The 13,505-nt window shown below is 51.2% G+C and overlaps 1 protein-coding gene across 1 annotated transcript; it reads right to left on the bottom strand.

Annotated features, from left to right (window-relative positions):
• Positions 1-246: 246 nt before the first annotated feature.
• Positions 247-13,308, bottom strand: LOC134471055 (3-galactosyl-N-acetylglucosaminide 4-alpha-L-fucosyltransferase FUT3-like). The gene is made up of 2 exons (XM_063228777.1): positions 13,157-13,308; positions 247-4,281 (listed from the first exon to the last, which is right to left on the bottom strand). The coding sequence occupies exons 1-2, from the start codon at positions 13,259-13,261 to the stop codon at positions 3,157-3,159; spliced, it is 1,230 nt and encodes a 409-aa protein (XP_063084847.1). The 5' UTR covers positions 13,262-13,308; the 3' UTR covers positions 247-3,156.
• Positions 13,309-13,505: the final 197 nt, after the last annotated feature.

Raw genomic sequence — 13,505 nt, 5'->3', positions numbered from 1 at the left:
TGCGTTGTCATATTTATGAAAATAATTCTAAAATTCATTGTCCACAGACCAGCGAGCTGGGCCGGATGGGGCACACCTATCATCCCAGCACTCTGGAGGCTGAGGCAGGAGGATCGCTGTGAGTTTGAGCCCAAATTTGGCTACATAGTGAGTTCCAGGCAGCCTGAACTACATACTGAGATCCGGTCTGACAAAACTGAATACAAACAGGAAAAACAGGAAACAAAATCAAATATTGACCAGTGAGAGCCTTGAACACAGGGATTTATTAAGCAGCTTACAGGATCAAACACAGGATGGTGCACAGAAATGGATGAATCCAGAATGGCCATCTGAACTCTGGAGCCTCGGAAGATACGGCAGCACCACAAGGCCAAAGGTCCCAGAGCTCCCGGTAGAGTCCCGGGTGCGGGTCTCAATGTTGGAGTCTGCACGGGAAGCCTGAAAAACACTGCAGGCCAAAGCACACAGGAAATGCTGAAGACCCTGGCCTCTCCAAGAAAGAGCAAAGCATCCTTTCCTTTTCCGTGCTGGCCGAGCTGGGAGCCTGTGGCTTGGTTCCAGCCACGACTGGGTGTGTGTCACCCCAGTTTGCCAGGAGACACACCCAGGGCCTTCTGATCTGCTTAGCAGTGCTTATGAAGTGAAGTTGACATGTCATCACTAACAATCATTTAAATCAGGTCCTGCCAAACACTGTTGTGTTTGAGAGACAGTGTTCAGCCACCCGCCTTTTGCTGGGGATGACACAGTATGAACACTCACATCTCTGCCCCCTGTCTGCCCTGAAAAGTGACACCGGAACAGCCTCCTGGCCTGCATCGACTCCTGACCAGCCTGTGCTGACACCAGCGGGCCGCTGTAGCTCTCCTGCTGGGCAGGGGGCCTTCCAAAAGGTGAGCTGACCGCTGTGGTGCTGGGTAGCACCTGAAGTACACGTGATCTTCCTGCCTGCCCTTCTGATACGGCAGCACTCGGAAAGGAACCTTGTGGCTGGCACCACAGACTCAGCAGCCCCGGCTACCACAGAGACCCGAACACCGACACTGCCGACTCAGTGCCCCTCGGCCATACCCGGGTTATGCTGCTGGCTCAGTGGGACACCTGGCACCTGTTGACCTGGAGCCGCTCTTATGATTCTACAAGAGAAGGCTTGGCAGCAGCAGGGTGGGCACTTTTGGATCTAAAGGGCTCTGTAGCTTTACCCACATGGCTGGGCACCGAGAAGGACGCTGGTCCATAGGCAGACCCGCTGGATGAAATGGTGGCCGACCATAAGGCCATCGGTGCTTTGTTTTCTCCTTGTGAAAAACTCTGAAGGGTTTTCTTGTAAATCAGGTCTTTGGCTCCCAGGTGGCAGAGCAGTCTGGAAGGTGTCCTGGCTTTGCTGGATAACTGGTTATACTCACTCTACAAGGCCACGTGGCACACGTACATCTCTTCCTGCCGTGAGCCAGTACGATGGGGGGGGGCTCTTGCTACTTTCTTTTCTTTTTAATTTTTTTTGTCTGTTTCTATTTCTCGGTACCAGGGAACAAACTCACGACCACACCCTTGCAAGGCAGGCACTTATGCCCCTGAACTAAATCTCCAGCCCTGTCCCTAATTTGTTTTAATTGCACCTTCCTTTCATTGGCACTCTGAAGAGTCTTTTGTTGGCTCGTCTTTGGGTCCTTGCCTATTTTTAAAGAAGCCTTCCAGTGACATTTGCCTGTAAGTTATTTTGGCTGGGATTGGCCTGTAACCTCACAGAAACTGGGACTGGGACGAGAACTCAGTCCAAGAAAGAAATGCAGATGAGAAGGTCAGTGCCCTCAGAGGGCTGCATCCAGGCTAAACCATTGTCAGACTCTGACTTAAAGCCTGCCACCAGATAAAGCTACACCACTAAGTTACATCAACTCAGTTGGCACTGTGAAGCCTGCCACCAGTGGCAGCTGGATGTCACTTGCCGCTCCCTGAGAGGGTTTGCACATGAGTGTGGGAACAGTTGATTTGTGGTCTCTGGGCAGTCCAACCTCTGCTAATGTGAATCTGCATTTGCAGCACCTCCCCATGGCTAGCATCACCGCCTCAGCTCCACCTCAGGTCATCAGCCAGATTCTTGTAAGTCACTCAGTGTCAGTCCTGCATGTGTGCAGGTCGCAGTGGGCTTTGTGCTGCTGGGAGAATCCAGTGCTCTCTGGTCTGACAGGTGGCAGAGCTCAGGTGGTGGTGAGTGGTGGGGAGAGGCTGGAAATACAGAGGAAGCCTCCCCCACTGCTCTGCCACCCCTCACACCTGCTGTGTGGCCTGGTTCTTATGAGGCCACAAACAGCAATCAGCACTGTACTAGATGACATCCTTCCCTTTTCCCCCATATGTGAAAATCACAGCTATCTCTGGATGTCACCACGTGACCCTGGTTATGGCCCAAAGCACGCCGTGGTCAGAGCTGTTATTCTAGAACAAGAAGGACACACAGCCTTTTCCTTCCGTCACAGCCACTGGGGAAATAAGGACAGCAGGGCCTGTCTGCGGGGCCCACGGGCAGGAAACACCATCGGGGAAAAAACGGCCAGAGCAGCTGTCACTGGTGGGTCTGATGGGTGAGGTCCCCGGCTGCCTGGCCACCACAGCCAGGGTCCCCAGCAGGGGAGGCTCCTGCAGGCTGGACCCAGGAATTGAGAAACCAGACAGCTGAGATCCCCTCAGGGTGATCACAGCAAGTGAGAGCCTCGCAGGAGATTTCCTCCTGCTAGTGGGACCAAGGCAGATGGGACTCCAGATAGGTGACACCACACAGTTAAAACCCCCTTAAAGAGGGTCTGGGGACTTGGCTCAGGAGAACAAGTGCCTACCTGCCAAGCCCGGGGTTGTGAGTTGAATCCCAGGTACAAAAAAAGAAGCCAGACGTGGTAGCACAAGCCTGTAATCCCAGGACTCAGGAGGCTGAGGCAGGAGGATTGCTGAGAATTCTGCACCAGCCTGGGCTACAAAGTGAGCTCATGGACAGCCTTAACTGCTTGGGGAGGCCCTGGCTCAATAAGACAAAAAGAAACAAACAGAAAACTAAAATACCCCTCCTTAAGTTTTAAGGCCCCCTCAAATTGCACCACTCATAAGGTGAATCCCAAGAGGGGAGCTCCACTGGGGAGGCCAGGCCAGCCGGTCGATTCACTTGAACCAGGCTGCAATGCTGGCCACTGTCTGGTACCTGGGCCCCTCCTGCAACCGCCAGCAGGCCTTGCAGAAAGCCAGGGTCCAGTTTCCGATGCCCACCTGCAGCATGTCCCGCCAGCGGAAGTGGCGCAGGTATTGGGCATCGTCCTGGTCCAGGGCCAGCAGGTGCTGTGCCAGGGCTCGGGGGCTCGGGAAGTCGTCCACGTGGATGAAGGCGTCAGGCGGCAGGACGCGCTCGTAGTCTGTGCGGCTGGGGCCCAGGACCACGGGCACGGCGGGCGCCCCCAGAGCATTGTTCCACAGCTTCTCGGTGATGTAGTCGGGGTGCTGCGAGTTCTCGAAGGCCAGGTAGAACTTGTAGCGGGCCAGGCGCTCCTGCATGTCCTGGCGGGGCAGGGGCAGGTGGCCCCTGCCGTACACGTCCACCGGGAGGTGCAGGCGCAGCTGGTTGTAGTACCCCACCCGGGCCGAGTTCTCCTTCCAGTTGGACACAACCCAGGCCACCAGCTTGGTCTTGGCCGTGAGGTTGAGGGGCGGGGCGGGGAGCTGGGCGTCCCGGGGCTCCAGCCAGCCGTAGGGCGTGAAGATGTCCGAGTCCCTGCGGTAGGACATGGTGAGGTTGAAGTAGCCATCCAGGGCCTCCAGCTGCCTGCAGTGGCTGGGGGACTCCAAGCTGAACCACACCCAGCGCTGGCCCGGTGGCCGAGGCGAAGGTGGCAGCTGCCTCTTGGGTTTGAAACTGATGTCCCGGTGGTGGACGATGACCGCATCGGCCTGGGGGTACACACTGCGGTTGGCGGTGATGCGGCAATCGGCTGTGCCCGGCCGCATCTCCGAGCAGCGGGACAGAGCCACTGGCTGGCCGAATGGCCAGGTCCACAGCAGGATGAGCAGGCCCCGGGGTGCGGGGGGCTGCGTGGTGGAAGCCAGCCCTGGGGTCCTCTGGGGAGTTGTGGGGACCACGTCTTCCGAGCTGGGCGCGGGTGTAGGGGACCCCGTGGGAGGGTCCCAGGTCACCCTCAGGTAAGAGAAGAAGCAGATGGACAAGAGCAGCTGTAAGAGCAGCCCGGAGAGACAGTGCCGCCAGGGACCCCGGAGCCACTCCATGGGCCAGGACAGCTGCGGGAGAGGGGAGGACACAGCGTTACAGGGGCAGGGACCGCGCCTGGGAAGAAGGTGACTGACCAGGTTAACCGCATTGGGGATGCCATCAGGAGCGTCACTGTCCTTCTTTAGGAATGAGGATTAAGATGACATGACTCGGCACAAGTGGAACTATCCCATGCAAACCCTGGCCCCAGAGAAACCTGGCCAAAAAGCCACAAGTGGCCACTCACATTGGTAAGGTCAGCACTGAGGAGGCTGAGGAGCGAGGACTGGGAGCTCCAGGCCAGCCTGCACCGGGTACCACATCTTCTCAAAGCCGCACCTGTGCTGCCCACAGACTCAGCCTGGACACAGCATGGCTCTCCGGAAAATCTGGGCAGAGACCGGCAGGTGGGCATTGGAATGGACACTGGGGACCAGCGAGCAGCTTCGAGGCCAATGGAACAAAGGTGGACACAGTCCACTGCAGTCCACCTGCTCAGTAGAGCATTGCTCGCGGAGACCAGGAAGGGAAGCCTGGACCCGCTAGCCAGGGCTGGAGGGCAAGGCCAAGAAAGCGAGGAGGAGCAGCCGCACACAGACACCCAGCTCAGGGCGCTGTGGCCAGGTGAACGCAGAGACCCTCCGTCCATTCACACGCACTGGACTGGGCTGTGGCTCAGGGTGAGCGCTGGGCTAGCAAACAGCAGGCCCTGTGTTCTGCTCCCAGCACTGCAGAAAAAGATGGAGTTTAAATCAAAAAAGCAAAAGGGGCTGGGGATTTAGCTCAGTGGCATAAGCGCCTGCCTTGCAAGGGTGCGGTCATGAGTTGGATCCTCAGAACTGATAAAAAAGGAAAAAACCAAAAAAACAAAAAAACAGATCAATTGAAAAATCAAGTGACAGAAGCTGGAGGGGAAGACAGAGTGGGGAGTTACTGTTTTTTGAGGCGCTTTGCTTTGTTTTTGTCTTTTTGACACCGGCTCTCTCTGCAGTCCGGGCTGGCCTTGAGCTCACTGTGTAGCCCAGGCTGGTCTCGGACTCACAATGACCCTCCTGCCTCAGCCTCCCGAGGGCTGGGATTGCAGCCGTGCACAATTGTGCTGGTGAGTTATTGTTTAATGCATATAGTGTTTCTGAAAATTCTCAGAGGTGGATGGTAGAGAAGGCAGCACAGCAGTCCCTCTTTCTCCCTCTGCTCCTTCCTCCCTCTCTGCCTCTCTGTCTCCCCTTTTACACAGGAATTGTGCCCTGGAAATGGGTGCAAGGAAAAAAAGGGCAGCATAAAAGCTGGTAGCAAAATACAGTCTCTCCAGGACCTGAAGTTGAAAGGCAGCAGCCTCCTGGGAAGCAAAGGAAGAGCTCCAGAAACCAACCAGAGCTGACCATCAGCCCAGAAAGCAGAGACACTGAAGGCAAAGCAGAAGAGAAGCAAGCGCCCTGGAATCCTGCCCTGGCTGTGGGAGAGGCCGAGCCCCACGCAGTCACCGTTCGCTTCCCCTGCCTGCCAGGTCCAGCTCCAGTCAGCTAAATACATCCTGTAGCTCAGGAGTGAAAAGCCAATGGAGACCTTCTCCTAAGTTAACACAGTCTGTTAGCTGGCAGAGTCCTCGGACCAGCCCAGGTTCTGCTCAGTTTCCTGCATTTTCCACTCTAACCGTTCGTTCCCTGTTTGAAAAACTAAATAAATACGGGCCGCCCAGAGACAGCCCTCGTCTCAGCCCCCAGAGGCTCGAACTCTGCAGAGGGTTTTGATCAACCTGGAGCCCTAAAATCCCACCACTGTCTCATTTATTTAAGCCTCTGCCATACACTTGTTTGGGAGATTGGGGACCCTGGCCAGGTCCCCAGTAATCAGAATAACTGGAGATTTCTCATGAGAAATAGAGAAGCTCTGGAGAGCTTAGAGTGAAGTCCTTCATTCAAGCCATAAAAGAATACAATAGTTAAACCAGACATTCATAGCCTGCAAAATTAGCTTGCAGAATCAATGGCAAAGTTTCCACAGCAAAGAAATTCATAACCCCTAAACCAACATTGCAGAAGATAGTCAAGAGTATGCTAGACAGGCAGACAGACTGACAGAGGAGCCACCTACCGCAAAGAGGTCACAAGGAAGTATAAATCTAAGTGGGATAGTATGAGCCAAAGAAAAACTAAAGCAATCAACACTGGAAAAACCAAGCAATGCCAGAATTCAGGACACACCTTGCACTGTCACTTTCAATGTCAGAGTTCTCAACTCCATAATCCAAAGACAAGGACGGGTGGATTTGATCCTAAACCCAAATGTACACGTCTCTTTCGTACAGGAGACACAATGCATCCAAAACAAACAGCACAGATTGAAAATGAAAGGGCAGAAAATGATTCCATTCAATCAAGGCCTCAAAACAAACAAGCTTGAGGTCCTGAGTCCAAGGCTCAGTACAAAAAAAATGCAGATAGACACCAATATAATCATACAAAGGAACTTCAGTACCCCACTCTATCAACTAAGGTAAGCAGAAAAAAATCAGAAAAGGACTATCAGTGTTAAACTACAGCATTAAAAATGATTCAACAGGTATCTGCAGATTGTACCATCCAACAACAGAATTCACATTTTTCTTTTCTTTTCTTTTTTTTTGTCTTTTTCATTTTTATCAGTACCAGGGATGGAACTCACAACCGCTTGCTTGCAAGGCAGGTGGTTATGCCACTGAGCTAAATCCCCAGCCCCAGAATCCACATTTTCCCAACATCACATGAAACCTTGTCCAAAATAGGCCATAGTTTGTGCCATAAAGCATGCCTAAGTAAATGCAAAAGCATTGAAGTAATCCTGAATTATACCAGAAGAAAACTAGAAATCAACAGAGTAAGCCACAGAAACTATGCAAACACATGAAGATTAAACAATAGGTTACTCATAACCAGGGAACCAACAATAATTCAAGGAAGAAATTGAGTTTCTAGAATTGAATGACTATAGAAGTGTAAAACACCAAGCTTATGGGACAGAGCTGGGCAGGGTGGTGCACACCTGTCGTCCCAGCTCTCAGGAGGCTGAGGCAGGAGGATCGCTGTGAGTTTGAGCTACAAAGTGAGCTCAAGACCAGCCCAAACTGCACACTGAGACCCTGTCTCACAAAGACCAAAAAAAAAAAAAAAAAAAAGAAAGAAAGAAAAGGAAAAAGAAAAAAACTCCCGTGACATAGTGGAGGCATTTTTAAGAGCAAAGTTTATAGCTATAAATGAAATCATCAACTGGTAGCATAACCCCCCCAAAATGTGATGATTTCTGTAAAGGTTCTAGAGACACAGAAAGGTAGGGCCTGCCTCCCACTGATGCAAGCAACCAGTGCCAGAGGCCAGGCCCCACCACGTGAGGTGTGACAGCTGCCTCCTCCAAGCTGGTCTAGATTTCCCTCCCCATAGCCCAGGGCAGTGGGGGCAGGACTAACCAACTGCCCTGATCCTGGAGAGGAGGGACAACCAGAGCCCGAGGCTGTGGACACTGTCCACCTCAACTCTTACACTCCTATCTGAGGTCAGTGTCCAGCAGAGACCGGAAGGCTGACACCATTTCCTGCCCACCACTGGGAGAAAGGTCATGCACTGAACGCCTTGGGTGTGACCAATCCGGGGTGAACGGACACAGGGCTGTGACCGGCTGAGCTCCAGACACAGATCTTGGAAACAAACCACTCCTTCAAATGCACAGGAAGTTTTTCTTTGACTTGGTCTTTTCTGATTTTTCTATTTTCATCTTTTCTTCATTGCATTCTGTGGGATTTGGGGTCTACCCCTCCCCTGCCTTCCTTTTTGTTTTTTGGAGACAGGGTCTCACTGAGCAGTCCTGGCGGCCTCCGTCTCTAGGGGACCCTCCTGCCCCAGCCCCACCTCACTTTTTTCTCTTTTGCATTCCCCATTGATACTTTTTTCAAATTTTGCTTCTCTCATTCTCTGGTTTTTCACCTCCCCAACTTTTTCTAATACCACTGTTAAGGCGCATGAATGTGCAGGCACCTCGTTAATGATGCCATTGCTGCTGACTGCTGCTCTGTCAGCAGAGGGAAGTTGTGCTGGGTGAACTTTTACTGTGGATCAACAGTGGATGCCTCTGACTGTTCACAGTGCCGTTTTTGGATACACTGTTTGTCCCTAAGGTTCGCCAACACAAGTTTGTATTTGATGCAGGAATGGCGCACGGTTTCTCACCACAGCCCAGGGGTCATAGCTGCTCACTGCTGTCACAGCTGTTAATGGCTATTAGTTGGTTTTCTTGAGATGGCACTATCTGCCTGCCTTGGACCCTTAATGGTACCGTGGCCCATCCTAGAGAAAAGGTTATTTGCCCAAACAATGGAGGAGGCTGACTCTGGGGACGGGCAGAGGCTGGTACTTAGTCATGTCCCGGAGGCGCTCACTGAAAGGCGGACATGCGCCAACGCGGTCTCCACACTGGAAACAAAGCGGTGCCCTGCAACCAGCTCGCACGCTTCAGCACGAATGCCAAGCAAACGAAAACAAAGCTGGCAGCCACGCCTGCAGCCAACCTTCCAAAGCTCCCAACCCTAACCCAGCCTCCGTTTGATCCATGAGGTGTCAAAGGGGAGGAAACCAAAAGGCACACACCCAGGTTGTTTGAAAGGATATCAGGGGGATAACAGATCAATAAGGCACTTAGCAAGCTCACAGGAGGTATCAGTAAACAGATACTGGGCCAAATAAAATTATCTTGGCAAGGCACCAGAAGACACTAATTAAAAGCTAACAGAGCTAAACAAAACAATGCAAAACATGAATGACCAGCATAGAAGAGAACTAGCATCCATCAAGAGACTCCAAACAGAAAATCGAGAGATCAAAAATTCTATCATCAAAAAAAAATTATATCAAGCTGAGGATTTAGCTCAGCGGAATAAGCACCTGCCTTGCAAGCGCATGATTGTGAGTTCGATCCCCAGTACCCATAAAAAAAAAAAAGAGAGAGCCATCAAAAATTCTATCAAGAGAGTGCACAGCAGAATTGATTGCTGTGGGTGGCACACGCCTGAATCCCAGCCTCAGGAGGCTGAGGCAGGAGGATCAAAGTGAGTTCAAGGTCAGCCTGGGTTGCATAGCAAATTCAAGGCCAGCCTGCACTACAAAGTGAGACCCTGTCTCAAAAGAAAAAATAAGCCAGGCATGGTGGTTCACGCCTATAATCCCACTACTCGGAAGGCTGAGGCAGGAGGATCATGGCGAGTTTCAGACCATGAGCCTGGGCTACAAAGTGAGCTCAAAGCCAGCCTGGACTGCATAGAGACCCTGTCTCAAAAAGACAAAGAAAAAAAAGAATGCTATTCATACCACTTAAAATTTATAACAATAGTCACCAAATACATTTCACTCAATAAAAAGATACTTATATTTGTGGATTCCTTTAAAACATCTTACAAATAGTGGTGGCTCGTTTGTGCAGGGTTTGCAAAACGTCAGGATGCTTTTGGCTTTTTCTGCGGCCACAGTGGCCCTCGTTTTCTCAGATAGTCACGTGGGTATTGCTGGCAGCTCCAGCTAGTGGAATGATCAACTTAAAACCTGAGCCAGCTGGCAGCAAGACATACAAATCACTGCCCCGTCATGTGTGTGCTAATGAGTAGTACCTTTCAGACAGTAAGAGAACTCGAGAGATGGATCCAACAGCTTCCAGGTGATGCAAAGAAGGCTGGTCTGAGATTACTTGGAATTTAGAGTAAGGGTTGAAACAGTAATAAAAACCCCAGCCATTGGGACACGTCCACGCCCAGACAGACTCCCTGCAGAATTCCACACAAACCTCAGGGAAGACCTAATGCCGACACTTCGTTAAGCTCTGTGACGGACCAGAAAGGGAAGGGGTGCTCCCCAACTTTCCTGGAAGCTAGAATTACCCCAATTCCCAAACCAGGCAGGAATCCAACCTAAAAAGAAAAGTATAAACCAATCTCTTTAATGAACAGAGACACAGACATTCTCAACAAACAGAATCCAACGAATCTTCAAGAAGATCAAACATCAGGACCACGTAGACTTCATTCCAGGAATGCAAGGATGGTTCGAGTTACGCAAGTCAGCAGATAAAACGCACCACAGGAACAGAAGCAAGGACATCAAACAGACACGGGCAAAGCCTTTACAAACCCCTCACCCTTTCACATAACGATACTGAGGAAAGTGCATATTCTAGGACCTCACTGCAGTCTGACAAAAGCCACATTAAAGGGGAAAAGTGAAAATTTTCCCTCCAAAAGCAAGAACAAGACAAAGACATCCCCGTCAGCACCTCTGTGCAACACAGTACCAAACATGAGCAAGGACGGTATGCAGGGAAAGAAATAAAATAAGGAGACGCATAGGAAAGCAGGACGTCACATGACCACGTGCTGGGTACATGATTTGTGTACAGAAAATCCCCCAAAATGCACTGAAAGGGTTCCTAAAGCAATAGCTACATTGAATAACGTAGCCGGTTACAAAGTCAACATGTCAAAATGCAGAATGTCCCTGTACACTGAACCTGCTGAGCAGAAAGTCGGGAAAAATGCCAGTCACAGTAGCACCCAGAAACATTAAACACATAGCAGTTCACTGAAACAAGGAAGTGCGACACGACCACAGTGACAGCGCCAGCGCTCTGGAACAGGAAACTGCAGTGCACACCTAAACTGGAAAGGTGACGGGGCGGGTGGCTCACGCCTGTAACCTCAACATGTGGGAGGCTGAGGCAGGACGACTGTTATGCGGCCAAGTTCAGCCTGAACCACACAGCGAGACCCTGCTCAAGCAACAACAACAGAAAGCAGAAAGATGCCCCTTGCTCCTGGGTAGGCAGAAGCAATGTATCAAAATGGCCACACTTCAAGGCTGACATACAGATTTAACACAATCCTAATCAAATACTAACAGCATTCTTGGCAGAACTGGGGAAAACAATCTTAAAGTTCATATGGAAATAAGAGAGGCCCGAAACAACAAAAGCCATCTTGAGTAACAAGGGTAAACGGGGACGCATCGCAGTTCCAGGCTTGAAAGTATGTTACAGAGCTACGGTGACAAAAACAGTGTGGTTAAAACACAACAAAACCCCAGCATGTACTGACACAAAAAGCAGCATGAGGGCCAGGAAACAGAAGAGAGGGTACAGAAACTACCACAGGCACATTCACTATTTAATCTTTGACAAAAGGGCTAAAAACATCCACCGAAGCAAGACAGCCTCTGTAATGAGTGGTGCTGGGAAAACTGACAGGAGATTGAGTGCAGACCTGTCATCTCTCACCATGTACTAAACTAAAATAAAAATGGATCAAAGAAGGAAATTTTAAAACAGAAGCACTTATCCTGCTGGAATAGAAAAACAGGTAAATCTTTTGACATCATAGGTGTAGACAAGGACTTTCTGAGCAGAACCCTGGTTGCACAGGAAATACAGGACTGAGAACCAGCTAATGGGGTCATTTCAAATTTAAAAGCTTCTGCACAGCAAAAAATGACTGAAGAAAAGACAACCTACACGATGCAAAGAAACTAAAAAATTAGACCCCCTACTTAAATAAGAGACCCAGTCACAAAATAGTAAAATGAATACACAAGCCACACAAGAAAGGTAAATGACCAATAAATACATGAAGAGGTGCCCACCATCACTCTGCATTAGAGAGTTGCAAATTAAAAAACACTGAGGGTTCGTCCTGATGATGGCTGTCATCAGGAAATCAAACAACAAATGCTGGTGAGTGTGAAGGAGAAAATGAACCCCTCTGCTCTGTAGGTAAATATAAAGTGGCGTAGGCACTCTGGAAATCAGTGTGCAGAGTCCTCAGGAAGCCCAAACTAGAAATTCCATTTGGCCCCGACGTCCCCCATTCTAGGTACCTTCTCAGACGCATTGGGGACATCACGCTAGCTAAGTCTGCAAGCGGTGTAAGATTCGAGGGGCAGGTAAAGCGAGGCAATCTCCCACGATGGAGAATTATCGTGCCTTAAAGATATACCGGGGTGAGTCGTCTGTAGGCAACTGAGGGCACCCTGAACCATGATGCTAGGTAAAAAAATCCAATGCACAGGCTTACACGCTGTATGATTTCTCTTCCATGAGAATCTTGAATTAAAAAGGATCAAAATCAAAAGTAGATCATGGGAAGCAGGGGACAGGGCTCTCTCAGATGGGAGGGGATGGAGCGTTGGCGTGAGGGAGGGACGGGGACCAGAGGAAGAATTAAGATGTGCTGTGCACAGGTCCAGCTCCCCACAGGGAATGGAAGCACGGCAGCCTGAACATATGTGCTAATAAAAATAAAAAACACAGCTGGGGGTGGTGGTGCTCGCCAGTCATCCCAGCACTTGGGAAGCTGAGGCAGGAGGGTCACAGTGAGTACTAGGCCAATCTGGACTGCACAGCGAGACCCTGCCTAAAAAATCACATGCACTTGCCATGCACGTGGACATGCGTCTGTGGTGGCCGCTCCTCAGAGACAGTCCAGGCCTGGGCAGGGGCTTGGGCGAGGGTGGAACGGGAGAACCAAAGCCTGGGATGAGATGTCACCCAGCCCGGACAGCAAAATGTTTTTCCTAAAAAACTGAAAAATGGCCTTTTTTGCCTGCATATTTTAGAGACAGACTCTTCCCAATTTTCCCAGGAAGGCCACAGACTCGGGATCCCCTTGCCTCAGCCTCCAAAGTGCTGGCATGCGTCACCAAACCTAGCTGAAGGTGCCACTCGGGGGGGACATCATGGTGAAGGCGAGACATGCCCAGAGACACACACGGACCAAAGCCTCCATGGGAGCAGCCAGGCTGCAGGAAGACGGGAAGGCAGGGGCGTGGACACGAGGGGAGAGGCCCAGCCTGGAGTCACCAGGGCGCTGGGGGGTTGAGAATCTGTCCTGAGAGCCCTTACCTGGGAGGCAAAGACAAGGGACAGCTGCTTCTTGCGGCGATGATGGCAGAAGGAAGTGGAGCCACGGCCAGCGCTCGGCCCAGTCTGGCCCTCTGCACCGGGCATCAGGTGACCTTTCTGTATGGCCCTGGCCTCTCACCCAAAAGCCAACAGCAGGGCTCCTCTAATCCTTCCCAATTACACTTGGGAAGACTGTTGGGTTGGGCAAAGTCCAAGGCCCCACCTCGGCCTGGGCCATGCTGGGTGTCTCTGGGCTCCTGGCCGGCTGCTCCTCCAGTTCGAAGTGGGAGTGGAGCCCGTGGTTCTCAGACAGGGTTCCATGATGGCCCCGGGGTTTCCTGGGTGGCAG

This window comes from Cavia porcellus, unplaced genomic scaffold (genome assembly GCF_034190915.1).
Source record: "Cavia porcellus strain 051 isolate PalLab524CR breed Dunkin Hartley unplaced genomic scaffold, mCavPor4.1 scaffold_17, whole genome shotgun sequence".
In the NCBI taxonomy this organism is placed as follows: domain Eukaryota; kingdom Metazoa; phylum Chordata; class Mammalia; order Rodentia; family Caviidae; genus Cavia; species Cavia porcellus.
Note: the sequence above shows the minus strand (reverse complement) of the source record. Positions and strands in the feature narration are given on the sequence as shown.

Excerpts from the sequence above, each read along its gene's own strand:
- LOC134471055 (XM_063228777.1), bottom strand. The coding sequence starts at position 13,261 with ATGCCCGGTGCAGAGGGCCAGACTGGGCCGAGCGCTGGCCGTGGCTCC. Across the intron at positions 4,282-13,156 it reads CCCTTGTCTTTGCCTCCCAG|CTGTCCTGGCCCATGGAGTG; the intron begins GTAAGGGCTCTC and ends CCTCTCCCGCAG.